Here is an 18,030-nt window from a genome sequence, read left to right as displayed (position 1 = left end):
AGATGTGTGGGTTAGGCGGATTGGCCATGCTAAATTGCCCTTAGTGTCCAAAAAGATTAAGTGGGGGTTACTCGGTTATGGATTACGGGGATAGGGTAGAGACGTGGGCTTGAGTAGGGTGCTCTTTGTAAGGGCCGGTGCAGACTCGGTGGGCTGAATGGCCTCCCGCACGGTAGATTCTATAGTTTTTAGTCCAGTAATTATAAACATATATCTGTCTGGCAGCCTGCATTTAAATTTTCATGTTTCTGTGTCTAGAACAGGAAGCAGTGAGCAGGGATCTGTCACTCAGCCTGAATCAGCACCTTCAGGAGAATTGGGAGGGTGAATATTAGATACAGCAGAGTGAGAATGGAGGGAGAGTGTGTGGGATGGAGATTTACAGCTTTTGGGGAATTAGAGAGGAAAGAATGTTCCAGAGAAACTAGAATTGTCTGTTCTGAATCTCTATCCTGCACTGACAGTGATGTCTTTTGTAAATTGTTTTTCCAGGATATTAGAAGAGGAGGAATTACAGACAGAAATTTCAAATGTGTCTCGATCTGATAGATTCACTCGTTTCCTTGAGACCGGAATATCATCGGCCTTTGAATCTGGAAGGAGAGATGTTTTCTGTTCTGTCGGCTTCAAAAGATTTTAATCATCAGTGTGACTGGAAAAGCACCAAGACACACACACCCGAGTGAGAGTGTTCCAGAGCGCTGACTGTGGAAAGAGCTTTTACTAATTAAAAAGCAGAAGAAATTTATCACATCCTTCACAGCGGGGAGAGACCGGACATGTGCTCTGTGTGTGGATGACATTTGAACTGATTGTCCAACCCGCAGAGTCACAAATGCACCCACACCATGAAGAAACCGTAGAATGTGGTGGCTGGGAAGGGATTCAGATCTCCATCTGTGCTGGAAACGCATTGTCGCACCTCGAAGCTGAGAACGACATCTGACCAACATTTCCCCTGGAGACGTCTGAGACAGTGGAACACAATCAGCAGTCACAAACCTGAAGAGGAGAAGGGAATCCCAAAAGATGCTTTTTTGGACTAGGAGAGCAGGTTTTGGTGTGCAGCTGCTCCACCAGCGAGAAGTGGGTCCCTGTAACTGTGTTGTCTGAAACTGGCCCTGTCTCCCACATTGTGCAAATTGAAGATCAGCGAGTGTGGAGACGACACAGATCAGTTGTTAGAGACGTCCATCAATGTGCCAGTACTGTGTGTGCTAGAACTACCTCAGGATGAACCACCATCCATACTACCCGATCATGTGACTGCAACTTCTGGTCAATCTGCAGAAACCGAGATTGCTGAAGAACCCCTTGCTGCTCCTAATCTTCTGCAAAAGAGACTACAACACCTTCCAGGGGAGAGACATCTTCTGAAGACCCGGGGAGGACATCCAAGATCAAGAAGAACCAAATCCCTTAAGTGAGCAGGCAACCAGTGCAGAATAGACACCCGCCCGATTGTCTTTCCTATTGACTGTATAATTCTTTGCCTGTTTTTGTGTATATGTTTTGATCATGATGTAAATGTAGTTTTTTTGATTTGATTTGATTTATTATTGTCACGTGTATTAGGATACAGTGAAAAGTATTGTTTCTTGCATGCAGTACAAACAATGCATACCGTAAATAGGGAAGGAAGGAGAGACTGCAGAATATAATGTTACGTTGCAGCAAGGTGGAGAGAAAAGATCAACTTAATACAGTGATTGAGGCTTTCTTAACCGGCCGAATTTTAGCGGGGTCGGTTCTATTCGGTTTTGTCCCGGGTGCTCAGAGGTTCACTGAAGAGGCCACATTTTAGGGCAGCCCGATTTCGTGTAGCAGCAAACACCAAAAGGTTCAGAAGTGTAAATAGCATGTGGGATCAGCCAAACATGACCTCCGAAAAAGAGGAAAGAGAAAGGGAAGTGGAATGAGTCGGGTTATGGGATCAATACATTCTGCATCCCACAACCAAACTGTGGAGCAGCTCCCTCAATAAGTTCACAGCTGATCTGATTGTAACCTCAACTCCACATTCCCATCGACCCCCCGATAACCTTTCACTCCCTTGCTTCTCAAGAATCTATCCAGCACTGCCTTCAAAATGGTCAAATCTCACCAGCTGATTATGGGAGGGGGTGGTGCGGATTTCAATTCTGTAAGGGAGCCAAGGTTGGATAGGTTCAACCTTAATTTTCAGAGTAACTTCATTGCAACGTTAATGTAAGCCTACTTGTGACACGAATAAGACACAGGTGCTGAATTAGGCCACTCGGCCCATCGAGTCTGCTCCGCCATTCAATCATGGCTGATATTTTCTCATCCCCATTCTCCTGCCTTCTCCCCATAACCTCTGATCCCCTTATTAATCAAGAATCTATCTATCTCTGTCTTAAAGACACTCAGTGATTTAGCCTTGATCGATAATGTCCAATTAAATCCGTTACCTTGATGGCGGGGCTTGTCGCTACCGGCCATGTCTTTGGTGTCCGAGGCACGTGGGCCTTCCCAAATGAGGAAAGCTCAAATGGGGCAAAGAGTTGCACAGATTTACCACCCTCTGGCTGAAAAAATTCCTCCTCACATTTGTTTTAAAGGATCCTCCCTTTAGTCTGTGATTTTGTCTTCTGGTTCCAGTTTTTCCTACAAGTGGAAACATCCTCCCCATGTCCACTCTATCCAGGCCTCGCAGTATCCTGTAAGATTCAATAAGATCCCCCCCTGATCCTTCTAAACTCCAACGAGTACAGACCCAGAGTCCTCAACCGTTCCTCATACGACAAATAAAGGGTTGAGCAAGTTTAATGGGCCAAATGGTCGACTGCAGCTCCTATTTGTTATGATCTCTGTGTCCAGGACAGGAAGCAGTGAGCAGGGATCTGTCAATCAGCCTGAATCAGCACCTTCAGGAGAATTGGGAGGGTGAATATTAGATAGTGAATGGAGGGAGTGTGTGTGGGATGGAGATTTACAGCTTTTGGGGAATAAGGGAGGGAAGAATGTTCCAGAGAAACTAGAACTGTCTGTTCTGAGTTTCTATCCTGTATTTGCAGTGATGTATTTTGTAAATTGTTTTTCCAGGATATTAGAAAAGGAGGTATTACGTTCAGAAATCCCAAACATCACATCTTGATCTGACAGTCACTTGATTCTTTGGGACACACACACACCCGAGTGAGAGTGTTCCAGAGCACTGACTGTGGAAAGAGCTTCAACCAGTTACAGAGCTTCACAGTGGGGAGGGACTGTACACGTGTTCTCTGTATGAGTAAGGCTTCAATTGTCTAACCTGGAGAGACACAAGGAGATCCAAAACACGGAGAAACAGTGGAAATGCCGGGACTGTGGGAAGGGATTCAAAGCCCCATCTGCACTGGAAGCTCATCGGCGCATTCACACGGAGGAGAAGCCGTTCACCTGCTCTCAGTGTGGGAAGGGATTCAGACATTTATCCACCCTGCGGAGACATCAGCCAGTTCACCCCGGGGAGTGAGCATTCACCTGCACTCAATGTGGGAAGGGATTCTGTGTTTCCTTGTACCTGCTGAGACACCAACAAGGTCACAAGTGATTACAGGGGTTGGATTCTGCTGTTATTGTTGCTACTCTCAATTACACCCAGAACAGCATTGTGTTCATTCTGTCAGTTGGTCAATGGGGAGGGTCGGAGGGTTTCGTTCTGCTGGACTGGCCGGTCTCACGACTTTGCCTCCAGTGGGCTGATGCTCTTGAGCCTTGTGGCAAATACTTGGCTTCAAATTTCACAAGGATCACAGAGTGAAAGGGTGTTTGGAAGGTAGATGACAGATAGTTCCTGTTTCTGTTTGGAACCCCAAAGCATGCAGTTCAGATAAAGATAGGCTTTGGTGGTTACATGGTTCTGTCTCAGAAGGAAACGGTCAAGCTATGAGGGCCAAGTTGATTGGGAACTTACAATAAAATGTGTAATGATACACAGGCAGTCGCATTTAAGGAATTATCACATATTTACATAAAATATAGATTCCTTTAAGAAACAAAAATCCAACAGGAAAAGTGACGCAACCGTGACTAACAAGAAAAATTAAAGATTCCAAGAGGCTCATTAATCGATTACAGATTTATTGCTTCACTGATTTATTGGTACCTTGAAGAATCAATGCAGTATAATTCTTTAAATTCAGTATACATACAGACAGAAAATAGAATATCCACAAGGCATAGTCATTGTTTCAGATAATAATATGAGAATTGCTGTACAGCAACTTAATATGTCAGAATCTAACACGGTTTCTAGAAAAGTTGCATAAAAGCCCTCGTAATGAATAAACCATTGTTCTACAAATACATCTAGTAATGAAAAAGTATCGCAGCCTTAGCAACAGAAACATTTACAAAATGTAGCAAAGCCTTAGCGACAAACAAGGTTGATGCAGAACGCCTTATCTTCAGAGGATTGGTACATGTGGCGGGAGCATGTAGACATTTAATTAATTTGATAGACATTAATGAATCTTAAGTAATGACCAATGCCTGGATAACAAATCATGCTCCAAGTGACAAGAGAGTTATTTGAATAAATCAGGAAGCCTCAGCTGAGAATTTGAAACCAATAAGGGGTTAGACCATTGATAAGAATTTATTTAAGAATAAAGTTTCATGACTAAAGTTTGTTCTGTATTCATGCTTTAAGAAATTCTTAACCATCTATTGATTTCCTAATATTGTCTTATGTTTTTGTGCAACTCTCTTTATTATGTTTTGATGTATTATTTCATCTGAATTTTGATTTATTTTTAAGTAAGAGAATCAAGGTGGATAATTAGCAATAAAGTTGCATTTTTGGACACCTCCAATCAACCAGATCTTGGGCTAATTTTTGAAGATAAAATAAGAGATCTCATCGCACATAGTTGCCAATATAAGTGGAACCCCGAGGATTGGAAACTTGTTTTAGAATTCAGGAAAGGAGGATCAAGAAACTCATAAAGAGAAAATTGAATATGAGAGCAAACTGGCTAGCAACATAAAAACTGACTGGAAAAGTTCCTGTAAAATATGAAAAGGGAAAGATTCGCAAAGACCATTGTGGGTCCATTCCAGGCAGAGACAGGAGAGTTTAAAATGAGGAATAAGGAAATGACAAAGAAACTAAACAATGTGTGTCTGTCTCATGGAGGAGGATACAGAAATCGTCCCAAAAACACGAGAGAACCAAGAGACCAGTGAACACGAGGAACTGAAAGAGATTAGTATCAGTGAAAAAGTAGTACTGGAGAAATTAATGGGATTGAAAGTTAATAAATCCCCAAAAGCTGCTGCTCCACATCCCAGAGTGTTGAAAGAGGTGGCTGTAGTGATAGTGGATACATTGGTGATCATCTTTCAAAATTCTATAGATTCTGGAATGGTTCCTGCAGATTGGAAGGTGGTAAATGTAACCCCACTATTTAAGGAGGGAGAGAGAAAACGGAGAACCACAGACCCATTAACCTTACATCAGTCGGAGGGAAAATGCTACAATCTATTATGAAGGATGTGATAACATACGAATTAGGAGCAGGAGTAGGCCCCTCGAGCCTGCTCCACCATTTAATAAGTTGATCTGATTGTAACTTCAACTCCACATTCCCCCCGATAACCTTTCACCCCCTTGCTTATCAAGAATCTATTCAACTCAGTCTTCAAAATATTCAAAGACTCTGCTTCCACTGCCCTTTGAGGAAGAGTTCCAAAGACTCACAACCCTGAGAGAAAGAAGTTCTCTGCCTTAAATGGGCAAGTTGTTACTTTTAAAGCGACTCCAATTTCTAGATTCTCCCACAAGAGGAAACATCCTTTCCACATCCACCCTGTCAAGGCCCCTCAGGATCTGATACGGTTCAATCAAATCAATTCAATCCATCGGACACAAGCCCAGCCTGTCCAATCATTCCTCATAAGCCCAGCCTCCAATTCCAGGTATGAGTCCAGTAAACCTTCTCTGAACTGCTACCAACACATTGACATCATTTCTTAAATGAGAGCAATACTGTACACAGTGCTCCAGATGTGGACTCATCAATGTCCTGTATAACTGAAGCATAACCTCCCTTCTTTTGTATTCAATTCCCTTTTTGTGATTCATGCTCTTGGACACCCAGATCCCTCGGAGTCTTAGAGCTCTACAATCTCTTACTATTCAGATCAGAAACCTTTTTCTTCTTCTGGCAACATGGCCATTCAGCCCATCGAGCCTGTGCCGCCATTCAATATGATCGTGGCTGATCATCCACTTCACGGTAGCACAGTGGTTAGCACAGTTGCTTCACAGCTCCTGGGTCCCACGTTCGATTCCCAGCTTGGGTCACTGTCTGTGCAGAGTTTGCGCAGAGTTTGCACTTTCTCCCCGTGTGTGCGTGGGTTTCCTCCGGGTGCTCCGGTTTCCTCCCACAGTCCAAAGCTGTGCAGGTTAGGTGAATTGGCCATGCTTAATTTCCCTCAGTGTCCAAAAAAGGTTGGGTGGGGTTACTGGGATAGGGTGGGGGTGTGGACGTAAGTAGGGTGCTCTTTCCAAGACCCAGTGCAGACTCAATGGGCCGAATGGCCTCCTTCTGCACCGTAAATTCTATGATTGTATGATTCAATGTCTTTTCCCCCCACACTATCTCCATATCCATTTGTGTTATTGATATTTAGAAATCTGTCAGTTGGGTGGCATGGTGGCCCAGTGGTTAGCACTGTTGCCTCACAGCACCAAGAACCTGAGTTCAATCCTGTCCCCGGGTCACTGTCAATGTGGAGTTTGCACATTCTCCTAGTGCCTTTTTGGTCTCAGATCCACAACCGAACTTGATGCACGGGAGCAATAGGTCAGAAGGTGAGAGCATTGAGGGAGAATGAGGGAATAGGGACAGTGGGGCTCTGAGGCAGAGCAGACAGGGAGAAGTTGCTGAACACAGCGGGTCTGGTGGCCTGAAGTGCATATGTTTTAATGCAAGAAGTATTACGGGTAAGGCAGATGAACTTAGAGCTTGGATTAGTACTTGGAACTATGATGTTGTTGCCATTACAGAGACCTGGTTGAGGGAAGGGCAGGATTGGCAGCTAAACGTTCCAGGATTTAGATGTTTCAGGCGGGATAGAGGGGGATGTAAAAGGGGAGGCGGAGTTGCGCTACTGGTTCGGGAGAATATCACAGCTGTACTGCGGGAGGACACCTCAGAGGGCAGTGAGGCTATATGGGTAGAGATCAGGAATAAGAAGGGTGCAGTCACAATGTTGGGGGGTTTACTACAGGCCTCCCAACAGCCAGCGGGAGATAGAGGAGCAGATAGGTAGACAGATTTTGGAAAAAAGAGTAAAAACAACAGGGTTGTGGTGATGGGAGACTTCAACTTCCCCAATATTGACTGGGACTCACTTAGTGCCAGGGGCTTAGACGGGGCGGAGTTTGTAAGGAGCATCCAGGAGGGCTTCTTAAAACAATATGTAGACAGTCCAACTAGGGACGGGGCGGTACTGGACCTGGTATTGGGAAATGAGCCCGGCCAGGTGGTAGATGTTTCAGTAGGGGAGCATTTCGGTAACAGTGACCACAATTCAGTAAGTTTTAAAGTACTGGTGGACAAGGATAAGAGTGGTCCTAGGATGAATGTGCTAAATTGGGGGAAGGCTAATTATAACAATATTAGGCGGGAACTGAAGAACATAGATTGGGGGCGGATGTTTGAGGGCAAATCAACATCTGACACGTGGGAGGCTTTCAAGTGTCAGTTGAAAGGAATTCAGGACCGGCATGTTCCTGTGAGGAAGAAGGATATATACGGCAATTTTCGGGAACCTTGGATAACGAGAGATATTGTAGGCCTCGTCAAAAAGAAAAAGGAGGCTTTTGTCAGGGCTAAAAGGCTGGGAACAGACAAAGCCTGCGTGGAAAGTAGGAAGGAACTTAAGCAAGGAGTCAGGAGGGCTAGAAGGGATCACGAAAAGTCATTGGCAAATAGGGTTAAGGAAAATCCCAAGGCTTTTTACACGTACATAAAAAGCAAGAGGGTAGCCAGGGAAAGGGTTGGCCCACTGAAGGATAGGCAAGGGAATCTATGTGTGGAGCCAGAGGAAATGGGCGAGGTACTAAATGAATACTTTGCATCAGTATTCACCAAAGAGAAGAAATTGGTAGATGTTGAGTCTGGAGAAGGGTGTGTAGATAGCCTGGGTCACATTGAGATCCAAAAAGACGAGGTGTTGGATGTCTTGAAAAATATTAAGGTAGATAAGTCCCCAGGGCCTGATGGGATCTACCCCAGAATACTGAAGGAGGAAATTGAGGAGGCCTTGACAGAAATCTTTGGATCCTCACTGTCTTCAGGGGATGTCCCGGAGGACTGGAGAATAGCCAATGTTGTTCCTCTGTTTAAGAAGGGTAGCAAGGATAATCCAGGGAACTACAGGCCGGTGAGCCTTACTTCAGTGGTAGGGAAATTACTGGAGAGAATTCTTCGAGACAGGATCTACTCCCATTTAGAAGCAAATAGACGTATTAGTGAGAGGCAGCATGGTTTTGTGAAGGGGAGGTCGTGTCTCACTAACTTGATAGAGTTTTTCGAGGAGGTCACTAAGATGATTGATGCAGGTAGGGCAGTGGATCTTGTCTATATGGACTTCAGTAAGGCCTTTGACAAGGTCCCTCATGGTAGACTAGTACAAAAGGTGAAGTCACACGGGATCAGGGGTGAGCTGGCAAGGTGGATACAGAACTGGCTAGGTCATAGTAGGCAGAGAGTAGCAATGGAAGGATGCTTTTCTAATTGGAGGGCTGTGACCAGTGGTGTTCCACAGGGATCAGTGCTGGGACCTTTGCTCTTTGTAGTATATATAAATGATTTGGAGGAAAATTTAACTGGTCTGATTAGTAAGTTTGCAGACGACACAAAGGTTGGTGGAATTGCGGATAGCGATGAGGACTGTCAGAGGATACAGCAGGATTTAGATTGTTTGGAGACTTGGGCGGAGAGATGGCAGATGGAGTTTAATCCGGACAAATGTGAGGTAATGCATTTTGGAAGGTCTAATGCAGGTAAGGAATATACAGTGAATGGTAGAACCCTCAAGGGTGTTGAAAGTCAAAGAGATCTAGGAGTACAGGTCCACAGGTCACTGAAAGGGGTAACACAGGTGGAGAAGGTAGTCAAGAAGGCATACGGCATGCTTGCCTTCATTGGCCGGGGCATTGAGTATAAGAATTGGCAAGTCATGTTGCAGCTGTATAGAACCTTAGTTAGGCCACACTTGGAGTATAGTGTTCAATTCTGGTCGCCACACTACCAGAAGGATGTGGAGGCTTTAGAGAGGGTGCAGAAGAGATTTACCAGAATGTTGCCTGGTATGGAGGGCATTAGCTATGAGGAGCGGTTGAATAAACTCGGTTTGTTCTCACTGGAACGAAGGAGGTTGAGGGGCGACCTGATAGAGGTCTACAAAATTATGAGGGGCATAGACAGAGTGGATAGTCAGAGGCTTTTCCCCAAGGTAGAGGGGTCAATTACTAGGGGGCATAGGTTTAAGGTGAGAGGGGCAAGGTTGAGAGTAGATGTACGAGGCAAGTTTTTTACGCAGAGGGTAGTGGGTGCCTGGAACTCGCTACCGGAGGAGGTGGTGGAAGCAGGGACGATAGTGACATTTAAGGGGCATCTTACAAATACATGAATAGGATGGGAATAGAGGGATACGGACCCAGGAAGTGTAGAAGATTGTAGTTTAGTCGGGCAGCATGGTCGGCACGGGCTTGGAGGGCTGAAGGGCCTGTTCCTGTGCTGTACATTTTTGTTTTTTGTTTGTTTTTGCAGCATTGGTGAATTGGCCACGCTCACTGTCCCTTAATTAGAAAAACATAATTTATTAAACAAAGAAACAGAAATCTGCCAGTCGCTGCTTTAAACACTCCCAGTGTCTGAGCTTCCACAGCCCTCTGGGGTCGAGAATTCCAAAGATTCACAACCCTCGGAGTAAAGAAATGTCTCCTCCGAGACCCGTATTAAGTGACTTCTCCCTTAGTTTGAAATTGTGTCCCCTGGTTCCAGACTCTCCAACTCGGGGAAACATCTCACCTGCACCCACCCGGTCTATTCCTTTATGGATTTTGTAAGTTTCAATGAAATCCCCTCTCATTCCTTGAAACTCTAGAGAAAAGAGGCCTAGTTTCCCCAATCTCTCTTCAGGGGACAGTCCTGCCAAACCCGGAACAAGTCTGGTGAAACTTTGTTGCTGTTCCTCTGTGGCAATATCTTTCCTAAGGTCAGGGGAGTAAAACTGCACACATTACTCCAGCTGTGGTCTAAGCATTCCATAATGATCGATGTCAAGGCCATCGAATGGTATTCATTGAGGCACGTTGCCTGGTTCTTCTTTGGCACCGGTATGATAGTGGTCTTCTTGAAGCAGGTGGGAATCTCAGAACCGAGTAGGGAGAGGTTGAGGATGTCCGCGAACACACCTGCCAGTTGGTCCGCGCAGGATCTGGGTGCGTGGCAGGGACTCCGTCAGGACCCGCCGCTTTCCGAGGCTTCACTTTCAAGAAGGCCAATCTGACTTTGGAGGCTGTGACGGTGGGCACGGGTGTGCCCAAGGCTGCTGGGGCAGATGACAAAGGTTTGTTGGTTTCCTGCTCGAAATAAGCATAGAATGCTAGAGTTTGTCGGGAAGGGGTGCGCTGTTGCTAAAGATCCTACTCAGCTTAGCGCATTATGTTGTTTAAGCCTTGCCACAATCGATGAGAGTCCATGATTCTAGCTCAGTCTGGACAACTCTTCTGTTGTCTCTTGGCAACCCTGTTGGCTTTGCAGAAGTCGTACCTAGATTTTATTTTGTATAGGTCAGGGTTGCCTGACTTGAACGCCTCAGACGTGGCCTTGAATCTCCCGATTAAACCATGGGTTCGGGTTGGGTAACGTACGTACTACCTTCTTTGACACACAATCTTCCACACACTTGCTGATGAAGTCTGTGATGGTGCTGGCATACTCGTTTAGGTTAGCTGCCGAGTTCTTGAATATGGACCAGTCGCACAGGAGCTCTTCTGTTGCCTCAGACCAGCATTTCTTAACCGGATTCTCCCGCTTAGGTTTCTGCTTGTACGCCGGGAGAAGGAGCACCGTCTTGTGGTCCGATTTTCCGAAGTGCAGCCAGTGGATGGATCATCAGGCGCCCTTGATGTTTGTGTGGCAGTGGTCAAGGATGTTGGGGCCCCTGTTGGGACAGGAGAGGTGTTGGTGGAATTTTGGCAGTACACTCGAGGTTGGCCTGGTTGAAGTCTCCGGCCACGATGAACAAGGCCTCCGGGTATTCTGCTTCATTGTTATTTATAGCGGTGTACAATTCATCAAGCGGCGTCTTCACTTCCGGCTGGGGTGGGATGTAGACCGCCATGATGATGGCAGAAGTGAACTCCGTGGAAGGTAGTATGAACGGTACTTCACAGTCGGGTATTCCAGGTCAGGGGAGCAGTAGTTCGCCAGGGTCGCCACATCCGAGCACCAGGAGTTGACGAGGAGACAAACCCCTCCACCCACTCCAGGTTCAGTCCTGGATGTAATTAACAGCAGGAATAACAGCAGAATCTAACCCGACATCACTTGTGAACCCTTTGGTGTCTCAGCATGTTGGACGACTGAGTGAATCCCTCCCCACAGTGAGAGCAGGTGAATGGCTTCTTTCCAGTGTGAACTTGCTGGTGTCTCCACAACGTGATTGATGTTTCAAATCTCTTTGTGCAGTGAGAGCAGCTGAACGGTCTCTCCTCAGTGTGAATGTGCTGGTGGGACATCAGTACCTGAGAGCTTTTAAACCCACTCCCACAGTCGGAGCATTTAAAGGATCTCTCATTGCTGTGAGTGACATTGTGGCTCAGCAAGTGATGACCGAGTGAATCTTTTCCCAGTCGGAGAGGTGAACGGGCTCTCCCCGGTGTGACTTCGCTCGTGTTTCATCAGGTTGGATGGGGATCTAAAGCTCTTTGTGCAGTGAGAGCAGCTGAACGGTCTCTCCTCAGAGTGAACGCGCTGGTGGGACATCAGTCGCTGAGAGCTTTTGAAACCCCGCCTGCAGTCAGGGCATTTAAAGGGCCTGCTCTTGGTGTGAGTGGCATTGTGTTTCAGCAGGCTGGATAATTGAGCGAATCCCATATCACACACAGTGCAGATGAATGGCCTCTCCCCGGTGTGAACTCGTTCGTGTCTCCGAAGGTTACCAATATCAGTGAATCCCTTATCACACACAGTGCAGTTGAATGGATAATCCCCGGTGTGAACTCGTTCGTGTTTCCGTAGGCTGGCATTGTCAGTGAATCCCTTTTCACACTGAATGCAGGTGAAAGGTCTCTCTCCAGTGTGAACTCGCTGGTGTCTCTGCAGGTGGTGTAACCGAGTGTATCCCTTCCCACAGTCAGAGCAGGTGAACGGCCTCTCCCCAGTGTGAACTCGTTCGTGTTTCTGCAGGTTGCCAATGTCATTGAATCTCTTTTCACACTGAGGGCAGGTGAAAGGCCTCTCTCCAGTGTGAATTCGGTCGTGTTTCCGCAGGCTGCCAATTTGAGCGAATCCCTTTTCACACTGAGAGCAGGTGAAAGGCCTCTCTCCAGTGTGAACCCGCTGGTGTGTCTGCAGCTGGGATAACCGAGGGAATCCCTTCCCAGAGTCAGAGCAGGTGAACGGTCTCTCCACAGTGTGAATTAGTTTGTGTCTCTGCAGGGTGCCAATGTGAGCGAATCCCTTTTCACACCAAGAGCAGGTGAAAGGCCACTCCCCAGTGTGAACTCGCTGGTGTGTCTGCAGTTGGGATAACCGAATGAATCCCTTCCCACAGTCAGAGCAGGTGAACGGTCTCTCCGCAGTGTGAATTAGTTTGTGTCTTTGCAGGGCGCTATTGTGAGCGAATCCCTTTTCACACTGAGAGCAGGTGAAAGGCCTCTCTCCAGTGTGAACTCGCTGGTGTGTATGCAGGTTGCCAATTTGAGTGAATCCCTTTTCACACTGAGAGCAGGTGAACGGTCTCTCCCCAGTGTGAACCCGCTGGTGTGTCTGCAGCTGGGATAACTGAGGGAATCCCTTCCCACAGTCAGAGCAGGTGAACGGTCTGTCCGCAGTGTGAATTAGTTCGTGTCTCTGCAGGGTGCCAATGTGAGCGAATCCCTTTTCACACCGAGAGCAGGTGAAAGGCCTCTCGCCAGGGTGACTGCGTTGATGCGTTGCCAGCTCGTGTGGGGCTCTAAATCCCCTCCCACAATCCTCACATTTCCATGGTTTCGCCATGATCCGGGTGATCTTACGTCTCACCGCGTTTGACGATCAGTTGAAGCCTTGTCCACACACAGAACACCTGCACAGTCTCTCCCTGCTGTGAATGGTGTAGTATGTTTTCAGGCTGTGTCACTGGTTGAAGCTCTTTCCACAGTCAGTGCTCTATAACAGTCTCATACGGGTGTGTGTGTGTGTGTCTCAGTGCTTTTCCAGACACACTGTTGTTTAAAATCTCGTGAAGCAGTCAGAATAGACAAACATTTCTCCTTCTAGATTCTCAGGCCGATGATCCCAAGAATTGAGTGACTCAATCAGTTCTTGATGTGATATTTAGTTTGAGATATCGGCCTCAAACTCCTCTCGATCGAACTGCCTGCAAACAGATTTTACAATATCAGTACAGGATAGAAATTCAGAACAAACAATTCTAGTTTCTATCGAACATTCTTTCCTCTCTCTTTCCCTGAAATGCTCGAAATCTCAATCCCACACACTCTCCCTCCATTCTCACTCTGCTGGATCTAATATTCACCCTCCCAATTCTCCTGAAGGTACTGATTCAGGCTGATTGACAGATCCAAGCTCACTGTTTCCTCCAGACCTGAAAATCTTCATGCAGGCTGCCAGACAGATATATATCTATATTACTGGATGAAAAATGTGTGTAATATACAGATTGTATTCACTTACTTTCCCTCCCAATTTTCCTGAAGGTGCTGATCAACAAATCTAAACTCACTAAAACCTGTACAAGAGTAGAGAATCTCCATATAAGTACATTTACTGATTAGAGATAGGGAAATTCTGAGGAAGAATTTTATTTAGTCATGGAGTGGTCATGACAGGGAACTCACTGCCCACAAGGGTTGTGGAAGTCCAGGTGATCAATAATTTAAAATAAAATAGGATGGTCACTTGAAGAAAATAAACTTGCAGGGGAACAGGGATATCGAGGGGGAATGGGACTGACTGGATTGCTGTACAGAGAGTCAGCATTGACTCGAGTTCCCAAATGGATTCTGTCAGTGCTGCAATGACTGTATGACTGGAAATATATAATGTAGGTACAGTACTATATTACAAAACTAGAAATAGTAATACATGTATTTTATTACAGAACCATCAATAATATATATAATACGTACCATATAACACTAGACATATTTCTGTCCGATATTAAATTTTAAAAAATTAATTTAGGGGATGTGGACAATGCTGGTCAGGCCAGCATTTATTGCCCATCCCCAGTTGCCCTTCCGAAGTAGGGGTGAGCTGCCTTCTTGAACTGCTGCAGTCCTTGAGGTGTAGGTACATCCCCTGTGCTGTTTTTTTTTTCATTTGTTTTTTTATAAATTTAGAGTACCTAATTCATTTTTTACAATTATGGGGCAATTTAGCGTCACCAATCCAGCTACCCTGCACATCTTTGGGTTGTGGGAGTGAACGCAAGCAAACACGGGGAGAATGTACAAACTCCACACGGACAGTGACCCAGAGCCGGGATGGAGCCTCGGACCTCGGAGCCGTGAGGCAGCAGCGCTAACCACTGCTCCACCATGCTGCCCTACATCCCCTGTGCTGTTAGGGAGGGAATTCCAGGATGTTGCCCCAGGGACAGTGAAGGAATGGCAATATATTTCCAAGTCAAGGTGGTGAATAACTTGGAGGAGAACTTCCAGGTGGTGGGCTTCCCAGGTTTCTGCTGCTCTTGTCCTTCCAGATGGTAGTGGTTGTGGGTTTGGAAGGTGCTGTCTGAGGAACCTTTCGGAGTTACTGCAGTGTATCTTGTAAATGGTATACACGGCTGCTACTGTTTGTCGGTGGTGGAAGGTTTGAATGTTTGTGGAAGGCGATGCAATCAATTAGGCTGCTTTGTCCGGATAGAGTCAAGCTTCTTGTGTGTTGTTGGAGCTGCACTCATCCAGCAAAGTGGAGTGTATTCCATTACACTCCTGACTTGTGCTTGTAGATGTCTGCTGGACAGGCTTTGGGGCATCAGGAGGCATGGGGAAGGGCAATTATGATGCCATTAGACATGACTTGGGGGGGGGGGATAGGTTGGAGAAATAGGCTGCCAGTGTTAGGCACACTGGATATGTGAAGCTTGTTCAAGGAACAGCTACTGCATGTTCTTGATAAGTACGTACCGGTCAGGCAGGGAGGAAGGCGTCGAGCGAGGGAACCGTGGTTTACCAAAGAAGTGGAATCTCTTGTTAAGAGGAAGAAGGAGGCCAATGTGAAGATGAGGTGTGAAGTTTCAGTTGGGGCGCTTGATAGTTACAAGGTAGCGAGGAAGGATCTAAAGAGAGATCTACGATGAGCAAGGAGGAGACATGAGAAGTATTTGGCAGGGAGGATCAAGGAAAACCCAAAAGCTTTCTATAGGTATGTCAGGAATAAAAGAATGACTGGGGTCAGAGTAGGGCCAGTCAAGGACAGGAAGTTGTGTGTGGAGTCTAAAGAGATAGGCGAGATACTAAATGAATATTTTTCGTCAGTATTCACTCAGGAAAAAGAGAATGTTGTGGAGGAGAATGCTGAGACCCAGGCTATTAGAATAGATGGCATTGAGGTACGTAGGGAAGAGGTGTTGGCAATTCTGGACAGGCTGAAAATAGATAAGTCCCGGGGCCTGATGGGATTTATCCTAGGATTCTCTGGGAAGCCAGGGAAGAGATTGCTGAGCCTTTGGCTTTGATTTTTATGTCATCATTGGCTACAGGAATAGTGCCAGAGGACTGGAGGATAGCAAATGTGGTTCCTTTGTTCAAGGGGAGTAGAGACAACCCCTGCAACTATAGACCAGTGAGCCTCACGTCTGTTGTGGGTAAAGTCTTGGAGGGGATTTTAAGAGACAAGATTTATAATCATCTAGATAGTAATAATATGATTAGGGATAGTCAGCATGGCTTTGTGAAGGGTAGATCATGCCTCACAAACCTTATCGAGTTCTTTGAGAAGGTGACTGAACAGGTAGACGAGGGTAGAGCAGTTGATGTGGTGTATGTGGATTTCAGTAAAGCGTTTGATAAGGTTCCCCACGGTAGGCTATTGCAGAAAATACGGAGGCTGGGGATTGAGGGTGATTTAGAGATGTGGATCAGACATTGGCTAGCTGAAAGAAGACAGAGGGTGGTGGTTGATGGGAAATGTTCAGAATGGAGTTCAGTTACAAGTGGCGTACCACAAGGATCTGTTCTGGGGCCGTTGCTGTTTGTAATTTTTATAAATGACCTAGAGGAGGGCGCAGAAGGGTGGGTGAGTAATTTTGCAGACGACACTAAAGTCGGTGGTGTTGTCGACAGGGCGGAAGGATGTTGCAGGTTACAGAGGGACATAGATAAGCTGCAGAGCTGGGCTGAGAGGTGGCAAATGGAGTTTAATGTAGAGAAGTGTGAGGTGATTCACTTTGGAAGGAATAACAGGAATGCGGAATATTTGGCTAATGGTAAAGTTCTTGGAAGTGTGGATGAGCAGAGGGATCTCGGTGTCCATGTACATAGATCCCTGAAAGTTGGCACCCAGGTTGATAGGGTTGTGAAGAAGGCCTATGGAGTGTTGGCCTTTATTGGTAGAGGTATTGAGTTCCGGAGTCATGAGGTCATGTTGCAGCTGTACAAAACTCTGGTACGGCCGCATTTGGAGTATTGCGTACAGTTCTGGTCACCGCATTATAGGAAGAATGTGGAAGCTTTGGAGCGGGTGCAGAGGAGATTTACCAGGATGTTGCCTGGTATGGAGGGAAAATCTTATGAGGAAAGGCTGATGGACTTGAGGTTGTTTTCGTTAAGAGAGAAGGTGGTTAATAGGAGACTTAATAGAGGCATACAAAATGATCAGGGGGTTAGATAGGGTGGACAGTGTGAGCTTTCTCCCGCGGATCCAGAAACATCACCATTTCTCACCTTATGATGGAAGGGAGATCATTGATGAAGCAGCTGAAGATGGTTGGGCCTAGGATACTGCCCTGAGGAACTCCTGGAGCTGAGATGACTGACCTCCAATCACCACAACCATCTTCCTTTGTGCCAGGTATAAATCCAACCAGTGAAGAATTATCCCCCGATTCCCATTGACTCCAGTTTAGCTGGGGCTCCTTGATGCCATACTCAGTCAAATGCTGCCTTGATGTCAAGAGGAGTCACTCTCACCTCATTTCTGGCATTCAGCTCTTTTGTCCAAGTTTGAACCAAGGCTGTAATGAGGTCAGGAGCTGAGTGGCCCTGGCGGAACCCAAACTGAGCGTCCAGGAGCAGGTTATTGCAGAATAAGTGCCACTTAATAGGACCCTTGATGACCCCTTCCATTACTTTGCTGATGATGGAGAGTATTCCGACAGGGAAGTAATTGGCTGAGTTGGATTTAGCCTGTTTACTGACCCCTTAAATGTCAGCCATTTCCTGGGGAAACCAGCCCTTTAATTGTGAACATTAGGAAAGAGACCATCCTTTTACCCAGACAAATAAATGTGTCAAGCTGAGGGAGCAAAGGACGTCAACGTCTTTGAGAGAGAGAGCGAGACCTGGGCCAACCTTTGCAGAGTCTGCACCCTCCCTGGATTCACTTCCTTTCCCTTCAGTTGCTGCAAGTGACCAATTGAAGGTGAGAATGAGAAAAGAAATGGAAAGGAGGAGGAAATAAAGTGTTTTACTCACAGATGTTGGAGACAGGAGTCTGTCTGCAGCTCAAACTTATTCAGGGTTGGGGGGAACAACAGCTTTGCTCCGCAGAAACCGCCATGTGCAGCTTTCGCATCGAGACAATGGGGGAGCTTTGATTGGCGGAGGGGCAG

The 18,030-nt window shown here is 46.2% G+C and overlaps 1 protein-coding gene across 1 annotated transcript; it reads right to left on the bottom strand.

The window, feature by feature from the left end:
* Positions 1 to 4,069: 4,069 nt before the first annotated feature.
* Positions 4,070 to 18,005, bottom strand: LOC140420570 (uncharacterized). Its single transcript, XM_072504567.1, has 2 exons — positions 17,894 to 18,005; positions 4,070 to 13,611 (listed from the first exon to the last, which is right to left on the bottom strand). The coding sequence occupies exon 2, from the start codon at positions 13,248 to 13,250 to the stop codon at positions 11,823 to 11,825; it is 1,428 nt and encodes a 475-aa protein (XP_072360668.1). The 5' UTR covers positions 13,251 to 13,611; positions 17,894 to 18,005; the 3' UTR covers positions 4,070 to 11,822.
* Positions 18,006 to 18,030: the final 25 nt, after the last annotated feature.

Source organism: Scyliorhinus torazame, chromosome 5, assembly GCF_047496885.1.
Source record: "Scyliorhinus torazame isolate Kashiwa2021f chromosome 5, sScyTor2.1, whole genome shotgun sequence".
Classification (NCBI taxonomy): Eukaryota; Metazoa; Chordata; class Chondrichthyes; order Carcharhiniformes; family Scyliorhinidae; genus Scyliorhinus; species Scyliorhinus torazame.
The sequence above is the reverse complement of the archived record's forward strand: the minus strand, read 5'-3'. Positions and strand labels throughout refer to the sequence as shown.

Bases quoted from the DNA above. Each gene is read 5' to 3' on its own strand.
- LOC140420570 (XM_072504567.1), bottom strand. From the start codon at position 13,250: ATGGCGAAACCATGGAAATGTGAGGATTGTGGGAGGGGATTTAGAGCC.